The sequence below is a fragment of the Rhinatrema bivittatum genome, chromosome 2, assembly GCF_901001135.1.
Source record: "Rhinatrema bivittatum chromosome 2, aRhiBiv1.1, whole genome shotgun sequence".
Taxonomy (NCBI): Eukaryota; Metazoa; Chordata; class Amphibia; order Gymnophiona; family Rhinatrematidae; genus Rhinatrema; species Rhinatrema bivittatum.
The window spans coordinates 279,319,969-279,341,514 of NC_042616.1; the positions used below are offsets into that span (position 1 = coordinate 279,319,969).

Here is a 21,546-nt window from a genome sequence, read left to right on the forward strand (position 1 = left end):
TTTGCGGATCTCATCAACTTGGCCGTGGACAGTCCGATACGGTTCAGTCACCACTCTCATCTGCTCCATCAAGGTTCCATATTTTTTGATCAGGCAGATAGCCTTTCTCTGATTAGTTTTAAATGTGCCACATGCTAACTTCATGGAATGCCCCCTAGTCCTTCTATTATCCGAAAGTATAAATAACCGATTCACATCTACTCGTTCTAGACCTCTCATGATTTTAAAACACCTCTATCATATCCCCTCTCAGCTGTCTCTTCTCCAAGCTGAACAGCCCTAACCTCTTAAGCCTTTCCTCATAGGGGAGCTGTTCCATCCCCTTTATCATTTTGGTCGCCCTTCTCTGTACCTTCTCTTTACCTCTCCCTTTCACTTATTTCTTGTCTTTCTCTTTTTGTGCACCAACTTTGTTTTCCAAATTTAACAAAAAATAATAGAACAGAAAACCATGAGTTCTCTGAAACATAAATAGCTGTTCCTTCCTTGCGAGTCAGCCAGATCTACCTTGTTTTTCCAGTTTTTTCTAACATTAATTAAATAACAGATTAATGCTGAACCAGGGAAGGGCACCAAGAAGGCTTATTTCTTCTGAAAAGTTAAAATCAAAGTCTTCCCTAGCCTGAAATGGCTCCGTTCTTATTTGCATTGATACAAATAACCCAAGATTTTAATGTCTGGAACCAAAGAATAATTATCAACAACTAAACCAAACTTAAATATTTTAATATATGTTATTATGGGACCAACATGTCCCTAGACCCAGGCACTTAAATAAACTGTATGAGGATCAGAGCTGTTGTAATCATTGGTCCAATACTTTAAAGGGGGGAAGGGGCAGCGGCAGCAGGAGAGGCTGCGGTTCCACTGGTGGAGCCCAAACCACTGGCAGTTGAAGGAGAAGATGACAGGCCACAGGCTGTTGGCAGAATTCAACTCTAGCGGCCGAAAATAAGAGGAGGCCCGGTGTTCCCTCTAATGTGCATGTGCGACCGTGCACTTTTCCCATAGGCGTGCACAGCTTCCGCTCTTCCTTACCTCCCAATTCAGGAAGGCTGGTGGGCTGCAGAAGAATTCATCCACCACGGTCTGAAGATAACAGGAGGCCAGCGGACCATGGTGGAGCTCATTCCACTACAGCTCAAAGAGAAGAAGAGGCCATGTGTGTATGCATCTGTAGCTATGTGAGAGTGTGTGTGTGTGGCTGTGTGAAAACTTGTGTGTGTGTATATGTTTGTGTGAGAGCCTGTGCGCATGTGTGTGTGTGTGGCTGTGTGAAATCCTTGTGTGTGTTTGTGTGAAAGCCTTATGCATGTGTGTCTGTGTGTGAACCTTGCCTATATGTAATTGTGTGGGTCTGTGAGAGAGCCTGTGTACATGTGTGTGTGCCTGTGGGAGCCTATGCATCACATATAGACATATAATGTGTCTGTGAAAGAGAGAGAGCCTGTGTATGTGAGAGGGACTGTGTGAGAGAATGAATGTATTAGTGTGTGTGTGTGTGTATGTATATATATATATATATATATATATATATATATATATATATATATATATATAGATGTGTGTGTGTGAGAGAGAGAGAAGATACATTTTGTATGGCCCTACCTCCCCCAATCCACAACATTATCAGGGTGTCTGGAAATTAAAACATCTCAAGTATGGCAAGCAGGAGATTTTTTTTAACCCTTATTAGTTTTAATTATTGGGTGTAATTTGATGTTTCTGCAATTTTAAATATTTTATTGGGTTTTTTTGGAAATATTAATTATTGGATTTTTATTATTCAGATGTTTGAAATATTTTATTGGTGTTTGGTAAATTTTGGATATTCTATTCATTAACTGGTTTGAAATATTTTTTTATGAATATTTTACTATTATGATTGATGTTCTGTATTTCTTGATTGTATTGTTTAATGTTTTATGAAGAATGGCACTGTTTCTGTTTTTCCATTGTTGCTTTGCATATAGAACTGGCTGGCTTGTTCTTCTCAGCACATTTCTATTATACTTTCTGGTTTCTTTATTCTGTATTTGGTCAGGATCTGTCTGTGTTTTGCATATGTGACCGAGATGAGGTATTTGCTGGCATGTAATTTCTGTGTAGGGATCTATAACAGCCTGGTTTCCTAATAAGAGTTTTATTGGTGTTCTAGGGCCTGGTGTAATATGTGCAGTGTTCCCTTTTCATAGATAAGGTTGTTACTGTTTGGCAGTTAGGGTTGTTTTGGTATGGGAGGTTTATTATATTATAATGGTATTTCTGTTTATTCATGGCTTTCTGAGGACCATGCCCACACCCAACACACAAAACAAAGTCTAATTCCGTAGGAGTTCCAAATGTCTTTTTGCAGAGTTTCCTGGTTGGCACCACAGCAGTGCATGTAAATATAACATGCATGTTGTAAGTGATATTTTTGCCTCAGAAGACTGTACTTTTGAATGTTCTTTTTAATGTAAAATCTGTTATAAATGCATAATTTAATTGTGTGTGTCTGTAGAGAGTGGGGACGTGAGCGTGTGTGTGGGAGTAAGGTTGTAAACTTTGCCTAGTGTACCAAGGACCTTTCCCTTGTCCATGGGTTCCATCGGGAAGACGTGGATGTCACTTTTGAAAATATAGATTGCTGGAAGGATTTGGGCTTTTTTTTCTTTTTTATTAACAGGCCCGGGACAGAGACTGAATGAATTGGGATGGCGGGTACAACACTGCAGCAAAAAGCTAGCACTGGACCTGCTTCAATGTGCCAAACTTAAAAGTATTGGACCAATGATTACAACAGCTCTGATCCTCACTGTTTATTTAAGTGCCTGGGTCCCAGGGGCATGATGGTCCTATAATAACACATTAAAATATTTATATTTGCTTTTTTTTGTGGTTAATTATCGGGTTCTTATTTGACCAGGGGAAGAACACAAAAGCTTCCTAATTGGTAGGTCTTCCACATCTAGCTGCCCTTAATATCAGTCTGCAGCTGCCCTGCCTCTGCCTGCGGCCCAGTCACTTGGACTGACTGCTGCGGCATCAGCTTACTTCCCTGCCTCTACATGTAGAAATTCCTCACTATCTTCTTCACCACCGGTTGTGCCAGGATCTCCTTTTGTAGTTCCTTCTCTTCTGTTTTTAAAAATCTTAAGACGAGATCATAAAACTCTTTTTTCCTCAAGTGCAATGCAATTATCAGTTTAGCAGCACCTTCTCTCTCTTTCGGCTGGCACAGAGAGTGCTGGGGCTGAATGAAAGTATGCAAAATCCCTCTCCCTTGCCTGTAGTTTCTGCCTGGGTGGGGGGAGGTACATATCATGCTGTGACAGAATTAATAGTTACTGTAGTAATGCAGTGGCCATATTATTAGCAGCAGTTGTAGCAATCTATCTTTCAGTTCATGACTTGATCATCAACACCATCACCACCTCCTCTTCCCCTCTCATGTAGTCAATGTGTTTTCTGACCTCAAAGAAGGCAGAGAAGTGTCGGATTCATTCAGAGCCATAAGTACAACCTGGCTGAGGTATCTTTTCAGTGTAGCTGTGTATGAAATAAAATTGTGTTAACATGCTGTGGTGTAATGTCAGCTGAATATTTTTCTTCACTCCCATCCTCCTCCCTTCACAGTATAATTACCCTGCAGATCCACACAAATCTCCACAAGGTCCTCTCTTCTCTAATAAACCTTAGCTCTTCCTCCAAAAGTAAATGATCAGCTAAACCACTCCAGCCCTCCATGTCCCTCTCTCTGGCTTCTCCTAATCCCCCTCCCCACTACTACTACTTAACATTTGACTTACACAGTGCTGTACAAAAAACATATAAGAGACAATTCCCTGCTCAGTAGAGCTTGCAGTCTAAGACAAACATTCAGGGCAAAAGAGACTTGGAGAATTTTATTTATTAAGACAGTGGTTAAAAATTAATGAGGCTTTAAGCAGGACGATAAGGGGTTACGATTTAAAAGCAGCCTCCTGTTTTTAGATGGGATGGAGTATGACGCACCAGCTCAGGAAGACTATTCCCAGCCTATGGTGCAGTCAGGCTGAAAGCACGGAGGCAGGAATCCACGGTAGAGGAAAAGGGCGTAGAGAGTGATTTGCTTGATGAGCAGAGTGCATGAAGAGGAGTGTAAAGAGAGATAAGCAAGGAGCTGCTGAGTGAAGGCTCTTGCAGATGAGTAAGTGGAGCTTGAACTGTATGTAGGAATAGATAGGAAGCCAATGTAGTGACTTGAAAAAAGGGTTATATGGGTGTAGCAACTTTGACGAAAGATAAGTCATGCAGTTGAATTGCGGATAGATTATAGTTGAGAGAAATGGCTCACTGGGAGACTTGAGCAGAGCAGGTTGCAGTAGTCTAAGTGAGAGGTGATAAGAGAATGGATAAGAGTTCTGGTAGCGTGTTCAGAAAGGAAGGAAGGAATTTTGGTGATGTTATAGAGATAGAAATGGCACATTTTAGCAGGGTTTTGGATATGTTTAGAGAAGGTGAGAGAAGAATCAAAGATGACTCCAAAGTTATGGTCTGAGGGGACTAGGAGGTTTGCCGTGTTATCCACAGACATAGGAAAGGAGGAAAAGTGGGCTTGGGGGAAAAGGTAAGGAGCTCTGGGCTATGCTGAGTTTAAGGTGGCAGTGGGACATCCCGGCAGCAATGTCAGTCAAGCAGACATAGATCTGGGGCCAGATTCCTGATGAAATTTCTGATGTAGACAAGTAAATCTGGTATTCATCAGCATAAAGATGGTATTGAAAGCCATGAGTGAGGAAGTCAGTGCACCAAGGAAATTAGTATTCAGAGAGAAAAGAAGAGGGCCTGGGACAGAACCCAGTTGATGGCAGTAGAGGAGGATCCATCAGAGGAAACACAGGGATGGTAACTTTCAAACCGGTGTGCAGACACACTTTGGCGCATGTGTGTTGGTGCATGCCCAGATATGTGCGCACATTATAAAATAGCCTGGCTGCATACATATGGGCACCCAATTTTAAGTGGGTGTGCTCCTAGGCGCACAAATCCCAATTCTGCCGCATAAGTCAGGGTATATTATGACGGGTGCATGTCCATGCCATTGGCAGTTTCAACAGTTCATCTACCAGTTCAACCAGTTAAGAGCTAGATCCTCCAAGTCCCCCCTGGTTTGATAGCCTGCACTCTCCCCAGTTACCCAGACCCTTAAAACCTGGCAGAGATGGCTGGTTTTAAAATTTTTATAAACTCCCTAGCAGAAGTAAACTTGCACACAGGGCCGGCAGAACCACTAGGCGAGCTAGGCCTGTGCCTAGGGCGCCGAGATTTAGGGGGTGCCGCCGCTGCTTGCGGCCACTTCAGGTGGCAGAATTTTGAAAGGGCAAAAAGTGCCCCTTCAAAATTCTGCCCAGACCCTGCTTCACCCTGCCTCCCCCCCCTCTGTCGTGCCACCCTCCCGATGCCCCCCTGGTGGTCCAGCGAAGGCCCCGGGAGCAATCTGCTGCTCCCGGGGCCTCGGCTGCCATTAACCAAAATGGCGTCGGTGACCATGTGACAGGGGCCAACCAATGGCACCGGTAGCTCCTGTCACATGGTAGGGGTTGAAGGCCACAGGCGCCATTTTAATTAGTGGCAGCTGATGACCCGGGAGCGGCAGATCGCTCCTGGGCTCCCCGCTGGACCAGGTGTTTTGTGAAGGGGTTTTTTTTGGGTGGGGGAGAGGAGGCGTGTGTTCCCTGCCCCTGGAGTCGGAGCTGCGACCAGGGGCGGGGGCTGGGGGCAGCATGACAAGGGGGGGGGGGGAAAGCGGCGGCACAAGGCTGAAGGTGCCTAGGGGCGCCCAATCCCCTTACACCAGCCCTGCTTGCATGGTAGTAGACCTAGGTATGTGCAAGGGTGCGTAAATATTTATGCAACATCTGTTGGCCACGCCCTGAAACAGCACCCAGACCACTTCCCTTTTTGAAATCAAGTGCATGCCGCAGGAGATATGCGTGCATCCTGGGCGACTTTTAAAATTTGGTTAGCTCACATAAGCCCGACTTGTGCATGCATACCCTAATTTATGTGAATGCTGGGCTTTTAAAATTCACCTTGAAAAGTGCAATGGGAGAGGTAAGAAGAGAGCCAAGACAGGACGAGTCCCAAAATCCGTGAAGACAAAGAGTAGTTGTCATCAACAATGTCTATTTTATAGACTAACCTCTTATTAGATCAGGCAATTACAAACTGTTCCGAACACAGCCGCCAACATAATCTTCAATAAAAGAAAATTTTGATGATGTTACCCCCCTCTTTTGTATAACCTTTATTGGCTTCCTATTTCTTTCTTTCTGTGTACAGTTCCAAAGAAGGGATTTGACTTTTAAGGCCTTTCGATCTGGAAGCCCTCCCTGTTTAGCTCGTTTAATAGTACCTCAGTGTCCATCACATTCACTTCGATCTTCACAGCATGAACTGATTCTCCCATCCCCTAGACCAGGTATGGCGAACTCCAGGCTTCAAGTGCCACAAACAGGCCAGGTTTTCAGGATATCCACATTGAATATGCTTGAGAGAGATTTGCATATAATGGAGGCAGTGCATGCAAATCTTTCTCCATATATATCATTTGTAGATATCCTGAAAACCTGGCCTATTTGTGGCCATTCAAGGACTAGAGTTCACCCATCCCTGCCCTAGACAAATTAGGGTACACTTTATTCGGAAGATTTGCTTTTCTTGGTTGGCACTTAGCCTTTGGAAGTCCCTAAAAGCTTTTTGTCAGGGCCTTCTCTGACTTCTTTCAATGTTCTAATGACTATTTTTACAGTTACTGTCATTTTATTGAACTTGTTTATATATCAAATCCATTTCATTGGTTTTTCTTAGTCTATCATGAAGTATTTTGGGTTTTTTAAAATTTTATTTAGTCTGTTCTTTCATATTTTCTAGTTCATTTTAACAGTTTTATTTTGTGTATGATTTGTTTTTTAAAATCTGCTTTTATAGCTATTTTATACTGTTTGTATTTTATTGTGTAATTTTTTATCAATATTATGTACATCGTTTTGATTTATTATAAGAAATGCAATTCATCAAGTTATAATTGGAATTGGAGATCGTTCAAGGAGGGTAACTCCTGAGAAAAGGCCTTTAATTTTAGCCATTAAAAGGGGTGTGTTCTGTGGATTGTGCAGGCCAGAAACCAGTCTGGAATGGATCAAGAATGGGTTGAGATGAAAGAAAGTCAAGACAGTGGTGGTGAAAAGCACATTCAAAAAAGTTTGGAAGCAAAAGGGAGGAGGAAGATGGGATGATAATTAACAGGATAGGTAGAACCCAATGAGGGTTTTTTGAGGAGTGGTGTGATCACAGCATGTTTGAAGGCAGCAGGAACAGTAGCGGTGGAAAGGGATAGATTGAGGATATGACAGATGGAAGGGATGGCTGCAGTTGAGATAAAACTGAGTTACTGTGTAGAAATGGGGTCAGAGGAACAAGTAGTGAGTTTGGAGAAGGAGAGAAGATGGGCAGTTTTCTCCACTGTGACTTCAGAAGCCAGAGGAAGTGTAGAGGAAAGAAATGGGAGAGAGGTAGGTAGAGGTGACCTGGATAAGAACTCAGACTAATGTTGTGAATCTCGTCATGGCAGTAGTCAGCAATAGTCTGACTATACACACACATGCCCACACCTCCCTCCCTGGCCTCCATATCTTTTTCCCTACCTATGTCTTTCACCTTCCTCAATTGATCTTTTCCCCACCAATCGGCCTTCCACATCCCTTCTCTTGATCTCTTTCTCTACCTCTTTCCAACTCCCAGTTGTCATCACTACTCTATATTTTCTGTTATGCTCCGGCTTCTGAACCCATGGACCGATGGGAGGATGGTATACCTTAGGAGGTGGATCCGTAGGTTCTCCCGATGGGTGGCGAGGTGGAACAGAAGATGCGACTGGCTGACCCTTGGCACTGGAGACTGAGGTGACTGTGGAGGCAGGCGAAGAGTCGTGACGTCAAGGATAGGAACTGTGTCTTCGCCACTGGAAGCCCGCAGTCCCCCCGGGAGGAGCCCGTAGGGACCCGGGCCGCTGGGACTTAGGTCCAGAAGAAGTCCGGGCCACTGGGACTTAGGTCCAGAAGATGTCCGAGGTCAAGTACCAGAGGATCGTCGCTTACCAGTCCGAGGTCACACACCAGGAATCACCGCTTGCCAGTCCGAAGTCACACACCAGGAATCACCGCTTGCCAATCCGAAGTCAGGAACCAGGAATCACTAAGACGAGACAGGAACCAAGAAGCAAGGATCCAAAGCACAAGAAGACTCACCGAAGCAAGCAGACTTGAATGACGAAGGACGTTGCCAAGTCAAGGAATGAGCAGAGGAAGTCTCCTTATATACTTCCTCTGCTCTGGCTCATTAGAAACAAGTGCAGGCCTTAAAGGGACGAGGTCCCTTTAAATTCAGAAAGGAGGCGCGGCCTTTCGCCTAAGTGGCGGCGGCCATCTTGGATTCTCGGCCCGCAGGGGAAGCCACCCGACACCACAAGGAGGGATCAGGGACGGCTTCCAGCCCAACATCCACCACAGAGGGCCTCGCCGACGGGCGGGACCGACGGGCATCGGGCTGCAAACGTCTCCCCCGATGCTGCCGCCACTTACAAGTAATGGGCTGTAATAGCCTTCATTGGTCAAGTGTTCCATCATTGCCTGTTTATACTTAACCCAATCATGCAGAACCATGGCTCCCCCTTTATCAGCGGGTTTTATTATCAGCTTATTAATTACTCGAAAGAGTTGTTAATGATTGTCTTTGTTGTTTCAACAAATTGTGATAACCAACATGTCTTTTACCCTCCATGTCCCTATATATCTTTAATACAAGCTGGAAAATGTACGGATATGGGAGTTAATAGGACACCGGGGATTCCACTTAGATCTCGGTTTAACAATGGCTATATCTTGAAGATTAGAAGCTCTTTGATGAAAATATATTCACATTTAATTCCATGCGCAGTTCCATGTGCTCAAGATTCATCAGCAGTAGTTAATTTATCATCTTTACGGTCCTCGATAATGGCCTTTCCTTTGTTTCCTATGAATTTCCATAATTCATTTGAAAGTAAATTGCGATTCACAGATTAGTAAGGAAATTAAATTTGAATAAAAGTTTATACATCTGATGCAGGCATGAATGCCAAAACATGGCCACGTCCGATCTCTTCCACTCTAGCCAATCCTGTGTACCCATTTACTTTATTTTATTGATTTCTACTTGATATTCATTTTTATCCAATTCTTCTTGTTATTTTATTATTATATCATTATTGTGACTTTCATATTACACTTCTCTTTTCTTTTTTGGTGTCCTAAAGTTCAATCCTTTAAATCAAGGCTGGCTTTATATATTTGACACCCATAAGCACCAGGCGGATGGGTCATGAATGCCAGTCCCCCACCACAACAGTCCTCTCCCTTATCCCTGAGCCGCGGCACTCCTTCAGTCCAGCTCCTGTTGTAACAGCAACATTTTAAAAAGCAAAGGTAGCGAGGAACCTACAGTCTCATGTGCTGTCAAGGCCCTGCAGTGCCCCACTCCCTCCATCCAGATGAGCTTCCTGTCACTACTGAAACTCATGTGAAAGGTGGGGCATCGCAGGGCTTTGAGAGCGGAAAACAATTACTTATTACTTGATCGAAATAGATGGAGAAAATTGGCTAATATGTATAGGAAACTGATCATGGCCAAGAAAAGAGTTTTAGTCTGACTATAAATTTATTTATTTACATTTTTTTGTAGCCCACATACTCCAAAGTTCAGGGCAGGCAACAAAATGACATGCATAAAAAATCAAAAGACATCATAATGAGACAAATAAAACTATTTAAATTTCAGATTGCTACATTCAGACAGTTCAAGCAGAGAATGTTAGGGAATTGTTTCACCAATATACACTCTGGACACAACAAATGGTTCGTTAAGGTGGTTTGACTGTTATTGGGTCAGTCCAAAGGAGGGGATTTTAATGGATTAATGACAGACTATTCAACTTTTGCTCAGTTTAAGGAAAAATATTTATGCTACAAGAGAAGTTAGAGAACACTTCTCAGACTTCCATTTTGTCTTCAAAAGGAAACATGAAACAGAGAAACATAGAAATGATGGCAGAAGACCACCAAACGGTCCATCCAGTCTGCCCAGCAAGGTTTTACACTTTTTTATTTCATACTTTTCTGTTACTCTTGTCCCTTTAAATAATTTTTTTGGTTCTATTTCCCTTCCACCCCCGCCATCGTAGATAGCAGTGCTGGAGCTGCATCTAAGTGAAGTATCCAGCTAATTGGTTTAGGGTAGTAACCGCCGTAATAAGCAAGCTACTCCCACGCTTGTTTACCCAGCCTGTGCAATTCAGTCCTTGTTGGTTGTTTGAATATAAATCCTATTTTCTTTATTCCCCCTGCCATTGAAGCAGTGAGCTGTGCTGGATATATATTCTAAGTGAAGTATCAGGCTTGATTTGGGGTAGTAACCGCCGTAACAAGCAAGCTACACCCATGCTTATTTGTTTTACCCAGACTATGTAATTCAGTCCTTGTTGGTAAATGTCTGAATATAAAACATATTTTCTTCATTCCCCCTGCCATGATACTTAAGTTGAGAAGTCTGAAAATATTCAGTCTGATATAGCTCTGACGTTGGGGGAAACACATTCTACTTCTCTCACTTCAGAGTTTGAACATTTTTCACAGGTATCTGACTTTATTTAAATATATTGTTAGGAAAGCTGTCTGTGAGTAGGCCATTTAATTCATATGCCCCTAAACTTATCAAATCTTCATCAGATGAAGGTTTGGAATGGGTATTTATGATTATTAATATTTCCCTTTTTAGATGGTTGTTTTGCCAAACTGTCTTAAGAGATCCGCTGTAAAGGCAATTTTAAAAAATGTTTTTTAGATGTGACCAAGTATAAAAGCTATACAGACCAATTTCAAACCTACCTTTCCTTGTTAAAGTTGAAAAGGAAGAACTTGATCAACTTTTTTTGTTTTTGTAATCAAAAGGAAGGTTTGATAATATTTAATCAGGTTTTCAAGCTGGTCAAAATACTGGGGCCGATACAATACAGTGCGCTCAGCCAAGCGCACTGTATAACCCGCAGTCGGACGCGGGTTAAATAGGCGCTAATCCACCCCTAATGCAATAGAGGGATTAGCGCCTCTTTAACGCTTGTCGACGCGTAGTGAATGAGATAGAGCTCATTACATGCAAATGCATATGAATGAGGCTATTACTCATTCACTCCAATGCAAAAAAATAAATGTGCGTCTCAGACACACATTTATCGCTCAACTATTAGCACTTGCCTGGAGCAGGCATTAATAGCTGAGTGCATTGAAAAACAGTACAGAAAAGCAGAAAAAAATGCTTTTCTGTACTTCTTTAAAAGTAAAAAAAAAAACCCTCATCCGGCCACATTGAAGACCGATGCCGATATGCTCGACATCGGTTTTCATAACTGGCAGACCACCGGTAACCGCAGGGTTGGGATAGCAAGGAGGCGCTATCCTAGCGCGACCCCCTAATTTGTTTATAGCATGGCGCCCCCCATTGCAGGTGAAATGCGCGCATTAAGAAAGCAGGTGCAGAAAAGTCAGCGCCCACTTTCCGCGATTATTATAGCATCGGCCCCTGAGTTAGTAATGGCCTCCCTTACAGGCCAATACAAAAAACAGCGCGGAAAGCAGGTGCTGAAAAGTCAGTGCCCACTTTCTTAATGCACTCAATGCGCCCGCAGGGGGGCGCCATGCTATAAGCAAATTAGAAGGTCACGCTAGCAAGGAGGCGCTAGGGTCGGTAAACTCGGCATCGGTTTCCATCACTCGGCGGTCTGCCAAGGGTTTTTTTTTTCCTTAAACTTAAAAAGTACAGAAAAGCTGGGGTTTTTCTGCTTTTCTTACTTCTTTTACATGAGCTCAGCTATTAACGCCTGCTCCAGGCAGGTGTTAATATCTGAGAGCTAAATGTGCGTCTGAGACGCACACTTTTTTTTTGAATGCGGAGTGAGTGAGTAATAGCCTCGTTCACATGCATTTGCATGTGATGAGCGCTAACTCATTCACTCCGCATCGGACGCACGTTAAATAGGTGCTAATCCCCCTATTGCATTAGGGGGTGGATTAGCGCCTATTTAATCCGAGTGCGGGGTATACAGTGCGCTCAGCTGAGCGCACTGTATTGCATCGGCCCCTTGCAGATTTAATGGATAGGGCTGATTCTGTTTTTCTGGTTCTGATTGGTCTTTCAAATGCTTTTGACTTGGTTGATCATCGATTGCAGATTGAAAGATGTCAGGATTTGGGAATTAGGGCTAATGCATTGAATTGGATTATTTCTTTTCTGGATGAGCAGTCTCAGATGATTAAAATTTAGAAATTTCTACTCTACTCCATGGATGTAGAGCTATGGGATCTCTCAGGGCTCCAAGGACTCTCCTTTGTTTTTTAATATTTTTATGTGCCCATTGGGGAAAATGTTCCATATACTGGATGTCATCAGCCAACAGCCATATTTATGCTGATGATATTCAGTTTCTGATTCTCATCTAAGATAGAAATAAGGCTGTTGACTTTTTAAAATTCTTGTTTGGTGATTTTTTTTATCAAATTGAAGGCCATATTAGTACAATCTCCTCTAAAGTAAAAAGTTTGGGGGTGTTTTTGGATCCTGCATTTTCTATGGAACTACATGTGGGAGCTATTGCAAGACGAGGTTATCTTCAGCTTAGGATCATTCATCAACGCCACCTTTTATGGACCAGTCTGCATTAAAAACAGCTGTTTATATCCTGATGATTGCTAGTATTAGATTATTGCAATGTTCTGTCTGTTGATTTATCGAAAAAGCGCACTCAGAGGTTATATCTATAGCAAAACACTGCTGCGTGTTTGGTTTTGGGGGCAACTTCACTGCTGCAGTCTCTGCATTGGTTAACCATTGTAAAGAAAGACAAGTTTAAATTACTTCTGATGTCTGTTCTAGCTATGAGAAGTAATGAACCTAGATATTTGTGTGAGAAAATAGTAAGGTATACTCCTGGTTGTACATTGATATCCTCCCAGGGGTATTCGTTATTAATAGTTTTCTGATTAGAAGTTTCACCTTAAGTGATGCTGTAATCGGATTTTCCAATTGTAGCTCGTAGTTACAGAACAGTCTACCAGTGGCTATAAGATCTGAGCTAAATTTCATGAAGTTCTGTAAGTCACTTAAGACATAATTGTTCCTGGTGGGTCATCATAAGAGTTTGATGGGCTAGAATAATGTGGGTGTTGTGTTTTAATTTTGATCACAGCCTTTGTTTTTTTTATTAGACTTAATGTCTTTGTTCTTATTTAGTTTTGATTGTCTTATTGCTGGTTTGCTATTAATGTTATTTTTATGTATGTTTTATTTTGTAAAATGTTTTTATAGCATTTGCTAATTATGTAGTATATACATTTTATTAAATAAAATTCAATTTTGCATAGCGAGGTGGGTGGAGGATGCATACCATTCTTCTCCATCCCAAGCCCCATTCATATTTTCCTCCAGTACGTTACATGCCTTGTATTGAGTCCAGAAACCTCATAAAGTAAGTGTCTAACATGTGCTTCTACTAAAACGTCTTGTCTCAGACTCCCTACCCCCCACCTCCACAACACTCAGTGAAGTTATCATTTGTTCATTTGGGTTCCTACCAAGAACTAAAAATAACTTGTGATCCACCTGTTTTAAACAATAGGTAAAATCCTGCATGAGGAGCACATTGAACTTTTGACTGAAGAATACAAGCAACTGAGAAAAGAAGTGGACGGGAAGGAATTTGTGGAAGGAACATTGCATTTCCAAGGTCAGTTGCCAAGGAAACTGATTGCTTGCTTAAAACTTTACCTGGTCTACTGAAAAAAAATCATGCACTTTCTTTTCATATTGAACTTCAGTGCTTTTAAGTACTAAAATCTTGTCTATGCTACATATTTTAAGTATATTAAATAGTTAGCTCCAATGCTTTTATCATACCCAGGAAAATTATATGATCACACAAATAGATCCTGTAGTGAAAATCTTTACACTTTAATATAAGTTTGTAGAACCATCAAAACAAAAGCCCCAATATCTAATCACATGAGCCTCCACTTAGATTTTCATAGGTCCTTTGTTTCCTTTGTTATATGTGCTCTTATGCAACTCATAACAGTATTAAAGTACAACTGTCCAAAAATGTAAACACTGATCTCGCTAGAACTATTATTCTAGGTCATTTTAACCTTCACATTAATGCTCCCATTCTCTCCCATGCTCCCATCACTTTTCTTGATGCATTGTCAGCATGTGGGTTTCAACAAATTATCTCTGTTTCTACTCACAAAGCTGGGCATTCTTTGATTTGGTTTTCATAAATCCTGCTATATTCTCAATTCCAAGCACAAATGTCTTTGCAAAAGAAGCCCCCTGGACAGACCATCTCCTGATCTCCTTCCTCACTAAACCGTAACTCTGAAAGTTCAAAGATCCCTTCCCTTGACTCTGAACGTGGTTTCGTAGAACCTGAAGACCTCCGTCGTAAGCTTATCTCTTATTAGACACATTTTTGTAATGACTCCTCCAAAGAACTATTAATGCTATGGGACACTTCTTTAAAATAGGCTTTAGACAAATTGGCACCCAAGAAACTCTTTACCCAAAGGAGATCTAAAACAATCCCTTGGTTTACTAAAGGCCTACAGCAAAAAATAAAGGTCAGTGAGAAGGGCCGCAATAAAGTGGCACCACTCTCCCACAGAATTAAATCATTCTATTTACTGCTCTCTGTTAGTGAATTACCAATCTTCGATTACTGCTATCAAAAAAGCCTAAATCTATTCAAAATTATCTATATCATTCTGTAAACCCCACAGAGCTTTTTAATTCAATTAAACAAATCATTAGTCCTTCCTCAATTCCCTTACCTGCCATGAACTTAGCAGACACATTTGCAACTTACTTTATGGATAAAATTGCTTTTCTTAGAATGACTTTTCAAAATGTCTCTGACCAATCAGTCATTAGCTTTCTGTCAGATGGAGTGAGATGCGACTGTTTTGATACTATATTGGAATCTGAAGTTATTCACACAATCAATAATTTAAATTCCTCTACCAGTCCATTAAACTCTTGTTCAGCTGCCCTTATGAAGTTATTGAAAACTGACACAGCCAGGTTCATCACCAGATTTGTCAGTTCTACTCTTTTTCTGGTACATTTCCAGCATCCCTGAAGAAAGCATCAGTCTGCCAAATTTGAAAAAAACCTTCAGCCAACCCAACAGCTCTTTCAAGCTACCATCCCAACTCATCCCTCTCTTACCTACCTAAAATACTAGAAACCATCGTGATACAGCAACTCATGACATTCCTTGACTCACACTCAATTCTTGATCAATAATCTGGATTTTGAAAAATCATAATACTGAATGCTCCTCCTTTCCAGCTTCAACACTGTCCCCCAGGGATTTGACAAGGGATTTTAATTTGTTCTTATTCTTCTAGATATCACTTCTGCTTTTGACATTGCTGATCACGCTATTCTTCTTTCTCGTCTTGCTTCATTGGGTACCACTGGTGTTGTTTTCCTCTTGGTTCACGGCTTCCTTGACAAAATCACTCTCAGCACGTCAGAATAGGTTCTGATGTTTCCTGCTGGACCACCTTCTCCTCAGGTGTACCCTAAGGCTTGTTTCTGTCAGCAACTCTCTTTAGCATCTATCTGACCCTTCTACGTTGTCTTCTTTCTAGCCTTGGGGTACACTATAAATTGTATGTCGATGACATTCAATTCTTTTTCCTTAAGCAATCCACATGGGCCCTAACTGAACAATTCATTTCAGTCTGTTTGTTATCCATTCAAGATTGACTAAAACACAATAAACTTGCATTAAATGTTATCCTTGAACATTTTTCCTCTAACAATATTCTGACAAAATAGTTTGTATAGGATATTAATATCTCAAACTCCATTCATAATCTATAGATCCTTCTCTATCCATGCATGCTCACATCAAAGCTTTGACACAATCTTCATTCTTCAAACTTCGATTACTGTGGCATCTGAAACCTTTATTGGGCCCTCCTGAATTTCAATCTCTTCTATTTTCAGGATTAGACTATTGCAATTCTCTTTTCACTGGTCTTCCTGCTTATGCCACTCGCCCCTTTCGAATAATACAGAACTCTGCTGCACATCTCTTGACAGATGCACCTTTATGTGACCATATCACCCCAGTTTTACAATCATTTCATTGGTTACTTAACATCTGTAGAGCTCAATATAAACTTGCCATGACAATCCACAATCTACTCATTACTATCTCTTCATCATGGAACACAGCCACATTAAAATTGTATACCCTGTCCAGGGCATTGAGATCCTCAAGTCAAGCATTACTGGACTATTCTGTTGCAAAACTTGCGCATTTGGACGAGAAAAGGGAATGTGCTTTCTCTACGGCCGGCACTATCTTATGAAACTGCTTCCCAATAGAGATAAGGACGATCTCAAACCCAAGGTTCTTCCAGAAGGCCCTAGAAATGCACTTGTTTCCAATGGCAAGCAGCTAATCCAATCAACTTGTCCTACATAACGCTCACAGCTTAGTAAGATTCATTTATATTTATGTGACTTTTGTATTTTGTCTATGACTTTTGTGAATGTTTTTATGATACTCTGCCCTGAACTATGGAAGAATGTGTAACAAATATTTTAAAATAAATAAATAAGAACCACAGTCAACTTAGTTTTTATAGTGTAATCACTTTTTCCTCATACAAGTGTAATGCCAGCACTAACAAGAAATTCTAACAATCATTGTTTGTATGGGTGTTTTCTAATACTGGGGTACCAAAGTACGACATTTTTTTTTCAGGGGGGGTGTATTCTGTATGCATTTGATTGCTTTACTGCTGATTCTGTGATATAGCAAATCTAACCCTTTTTTGAAGCTTTGGGGAAAAGTCATTTATACATTTTGTGGGTAATTTTGAAAAGGATTTACACGCTTAATACTGGGAGTTCACTTTACACCTGTAAATGGGCTTTTGAAAATTGCCACAATATATGCCATTGAATTGTCCATAGATTATACATGTGTAAATGCACTTTAAGCGGGTAAATGACTTTTGAAAATTGCTGCATGTTGTTACGGGTTTCGTGTGCCCTTGGGCCTCGGTCCGACCCCAGACGGACCCAGGACCAAACCGAGGGTTGGCGACATGTCCCAGCATGGCAGAGACACGGTCTTACCCTCTGCCAGGCCTACAAGCTCCCAAGGCCAACAAGATGTTGTTGGAAGGTGAACAGTCCCCCGACCGTTCCAAGCCCTTTCGGACCTGCCGCTTAGAATCGGCATGGAGCAGCAGGCCAGCCTGAGGATGAGGGCAGACAGAGGCCTTGACACAAAGACAGGAGACTAAGACTAATGCGAAGACATGACACCAAGGCTGATGCGAAGACATGACACCAAGACTGATATGAAGACATGACACCAAGGCTGATGCAACGGCATCAGAGACGAGACGAGGAACTTGACAAAGTCCAGACGAGACGAGAAGCTGGGAAGGTAGACATTGACACTGTCTCTCATGGCACCCTACTCAGCCCACCTTCACGGGCAGAACCAATAGGCTGGTCACGACCACCCTGTCCCACTATGCGCCATACACAGCCCAAGGAGGCTGGTCACGGACCACGAGGAGAGCGGAACGAGTGCAGGGAGGAATCCAACCGAGGTGGAACTTTGACGACGGAGCCAGTGTCATCCGGAGCACCACAAAGGCTGGCAGAACAGGACGGCTCAGGAGCACAGGACACAAGTTCACTGCCGGCATCTCCCAAGACGGAGAAGCGTCACCCGGAGATCCACGGCCGGCAGAACAGAAGGTTCAAAAGCACTGGAGAAGGACACAAAGGAACCTGGAACATCAGACAACAAGACATCAGGAGTCCTGGACGAGGACCTCAGGCGACGAAGACATGGCAAGAAGCAGACGAGACGAGGAGCTAATAAGAGGTGTGTTGGTATTTAGGGTCTGATGTAATATTTGCAATATGGCTTTTCTTAGGTTTCTTAGGTTTTTCTATGATATGGAAGGCTTACTTATTGTGATTGTAGTTCAGTTTATTCCTGGCTTTCTGTGGGCCAAGTCCACACCCAGTGCACTTTACCATAGGCCTGATACCATATGGGATCCAATAAACTGCCTTGATTAATATGAGAAAAGTAGTTTATTAAGTCTATTAAACTATTGTTATTGAAAGTGTGGTTTTTTTTGCAGTGTAGGCCTATATAATATATTTTTGCAGTGTATGCCTATATAATATATTTTTGTTGTAAGTGATATTTTTACTTCAGAAGATTGTACTTTGGATGTCTATTTTCCATATGCAATCTGCCTTTTTAGGTTAGGGAAGTTAATACATTTTAAAATGGAAAAGAATGCATACGTTTTAATTATGTTGAGGAGGGGAGGCTGTAAGGTTTGTCTAGGGCATCTAATACCTTTATATCAGCCCTAAGTGAGAGTGTGCCATACACCAGATTCCCACCATTCACCAACCTCTCACAACCCCCAGGGGGCAGATCCTGGAGAAGGGTGGGAGGCAGGCAATAGGGAATGGAGAAGTCCTATTTCTAGACCCAGGGGGTGGGGGCAGCCTTTCTCCATTTCTCTGGCTCCCCTACTGCAGACTGAAGACTGAGAACAAAAAAATAACAGGCCCAAAAACTGAGAGGTTAGTGCAGTGGGCTGCAAACAAGGGAAGCCAGGGTTCAAATCCTATTGCCATTCCTTGTGACCTTGGGCAAGTCACTTCACCCTCCATTGCCTTCCCCCTGCCCCGGCCCTTGGTGATTTCACCTGCACCAGGCCATGGGTGGGCGGGGGAGCCATTTCATCATCCTTCGCCTCAGGCAGCAGATTGCCTTGAGCCGCCCAGTTATTGTTTTTTTTGTCCATTTTGAGATTAGTATTTTTTTATGTTTGATTCATTTTTTTTTCACATGATTGAAATGACTCAAACATTCCACGAACCAAAATTTGTGGGAAAAGTCTCCGGAAAACGAACCGAAAAATGAAAATACATTTTTTTTCCTGGACACCTCTGCCATTTTTTTTCCTGGACACCTCTACCATTTTCCTGGACACCTCTACCATTTAAAATTGATGACACACACATACTGGTTAAAATTGTGCATGGCCACATACGCACATATAACTCAGAGATGTGCTGGCGGGTCCGCTGTGCGACCTGTTCAATAGATCCCTAGAAACGGGAGTGGTGCCGAGTGATTGGAGAAGAGTGGTGGTGGTCCCGCTTCACAAGAGTAGGAACAGAGAGGAGGCTGGTAACTACAGACCGGTTAGCCTCACTTTGGTGGTGGGAAAAGTAATGGAGTCACTGTTGAAAGAGAGAATAGTGAACTATCTACAGTCCGGAGAATTGTTGGACCAGAGGCAGCATGGATTCACCAGAGGAAGATCCTGTCAGACAAATCTGATTGACTTTTTTGACTGGGTAACCAAGGAATTGGATCGAGGAAGAGCGCTCGATGTCATCTACTTGGATTTCAGCAAAGCTTTTGATACGGTTCCGCACAGGAGACTGGTGAATAAAACGAAAAGCTTAGGAGTGAGTGCCGAGGTGGTGACCTGGATTGAAAACTGGTTGACGGACAGAAGACAATGCGTGTTGGTAAATGGAACTTTCTCTGAAGAGAGAGCGGTTATAAGTGGTGTACCGCAAGGATCGGTGTTGGGACCAGTCCTGTTCAATATCTTTGTGAGCGACATTGCAGACGGGATAGAAGGTAAGGTTTGTCTTTTTGCGGATGACACAAAGATCTGCAACAGAGTGGACACGCCGGAAGGAGTGGAGAGAATGAGACGGGATTTAAGGAAACTGGAAGAGTGGTCGAAGATATGGCAGCTGAGATTCAATGCCAAGAAGTGCAAAGTCATGCATATGGGAAGTGGAAATCCGAATGAACTGTATTCGATGGGGGGGGGGAAAGGCTGATGTGCACGGAGCAGGAGAGAGACCTTGGGGTGATAGTGTCTAATGATATGAAGTCTGCGAAACAATGTGACAAGGCGATAGCAAAAGCCAGAAGAATGCTGGGATGCATAGAGAGAGGAATATCGAGTAAGAAAAGGGAAGTGATTATCCCCTTGTACAGGTCCTTGGTGAGGCCTCACCTGGAGTACTGTGTTCAGTTCTGGAGACCGTATCTACAAAGAGACAAGGACAAGATGGAAGCGGTACAGAGAAGGGCGACCAGGAAGGTGGAGGGTCTTCATCGGATGACGTACGAGGAGAGATTGAAGAATCTAAATATGTACTCCCTGGAGGAAAGGAGGAGCAGGGGTGATATGATTCAGACTTTCAGATACTTGAAAAAACTTTAATGATCCAAAGACAACGACAAACCTTTTCTGTCAGAAAAAAATCAGCAGAACCAGAGGTCACGAGCTGAGGCTCCAGGGAGGAAGACTAAGAACCAATGTCAGGAAGTATTTCTTCACGGAAAGGGTGGTGGATGCCTGGAATGCCCTTCCGGAGGAAGTGGTGAAGTCTAAAACTGTGAACGACTTCAAAGGGGCGTGGGATAAACACTGTGGATCCATCAAGTCTAGAGGGCGTGAATAAAGTGGAGGCAGCAAAACACTGCACGGAGTGGCAGTAGCCACAGAGGGATTCACAGAGCGGGATGCCAGTGGCCAGTAGTTAGTGTTCCACCTTCACGGAGCGGAAGGATGGAGGGCTGCTATCTCCAAAAAAAAATAAACAAATAAATAAAATAAATAAAAAACAAACAAAAAAAAATAAAAACAGGGGTGGGTAAGAGTATGGGGCAAGGGGGTGGCCTGCTTGTTACAGCGGTTGCTACCCCTAATTGAGCTGGATGTCACTTGGATGCAGATACGGAGCTGCTCTCTAAATTGGTGGTGGAGTGGTGGGGAATTAGGGCTGGAGGGTACTGGCAGCCAATAGTAACAGGTGGGAGAGAGAAAAAGGGGAAAAAAATGGATAAAGTGCGTAGCTTGCTGGGCAGACTTGATGGGCCATTTGGTCTTCTTCTGCCGACATTTCTATGTTTCTATGTATATGTGTTGCCACCGCCATGTATAGTTATTTGAAAGTTATCCTCATAGAATAGATATAAAGCCATTTAGTGTACCCCAATAAATTCCTACTACAGAGCCATAGCCCCAGTTCATCTTTGGCTTTCCCTTTGCTTTTGTTATGATTCCTGCCCGTGGAGCTACTCCCCGCGAGCAGGCCTCTCACCTTCTTCAGGCTGCTGCCGCTGCCGTGCTTCCGCAGCCCGAACCGCCACACCTTCAACTCCCTAGGTGGCCAGGAGGCCGCTCCCGGCTTTGTTTATAGCAGGGGAAGCCGTGAGTCGGCTGTCTTTAGCAGCAGGGAGCTGCCATCACTGAGGCCCTGTACTGTGGCCTAGTGCTGCCCCTGCCGGTCCCCTCGCGGCATGGAGCCGCCCTGGATCCTCTTCATGCGGCAGGGAAG

The 21,546-nt window shown here is 42.8% G+C and overlaps 1 protein-coding gene across 6 annotated transcripts in view; it reads left to right on the plus strand.

Moving 5' to 3' along the window:
- The window catches only part of BLVRA (biliverdin reductase A), an 87,256-nt gene that overhangs the window by 57,362 nt on the left and 8,348 nt on the right, over positions 1 to 21,546 (plus strand). For all 6 annotated transcript variants that reach the window (XM_029589554.1, XM_029589552.1, XM_029589555.1 and 3 more), the window contains one exon: positions 13,730 to 13,837. In XM_029589554.1, coding sequence (XP_029445414.1) covers positions 13,730 to 13,837 — 108 coding nt within the window. The remainder of the gene's footprint in view (positions 1 to 13,729; positions 13,838 to 21,546) is intronic.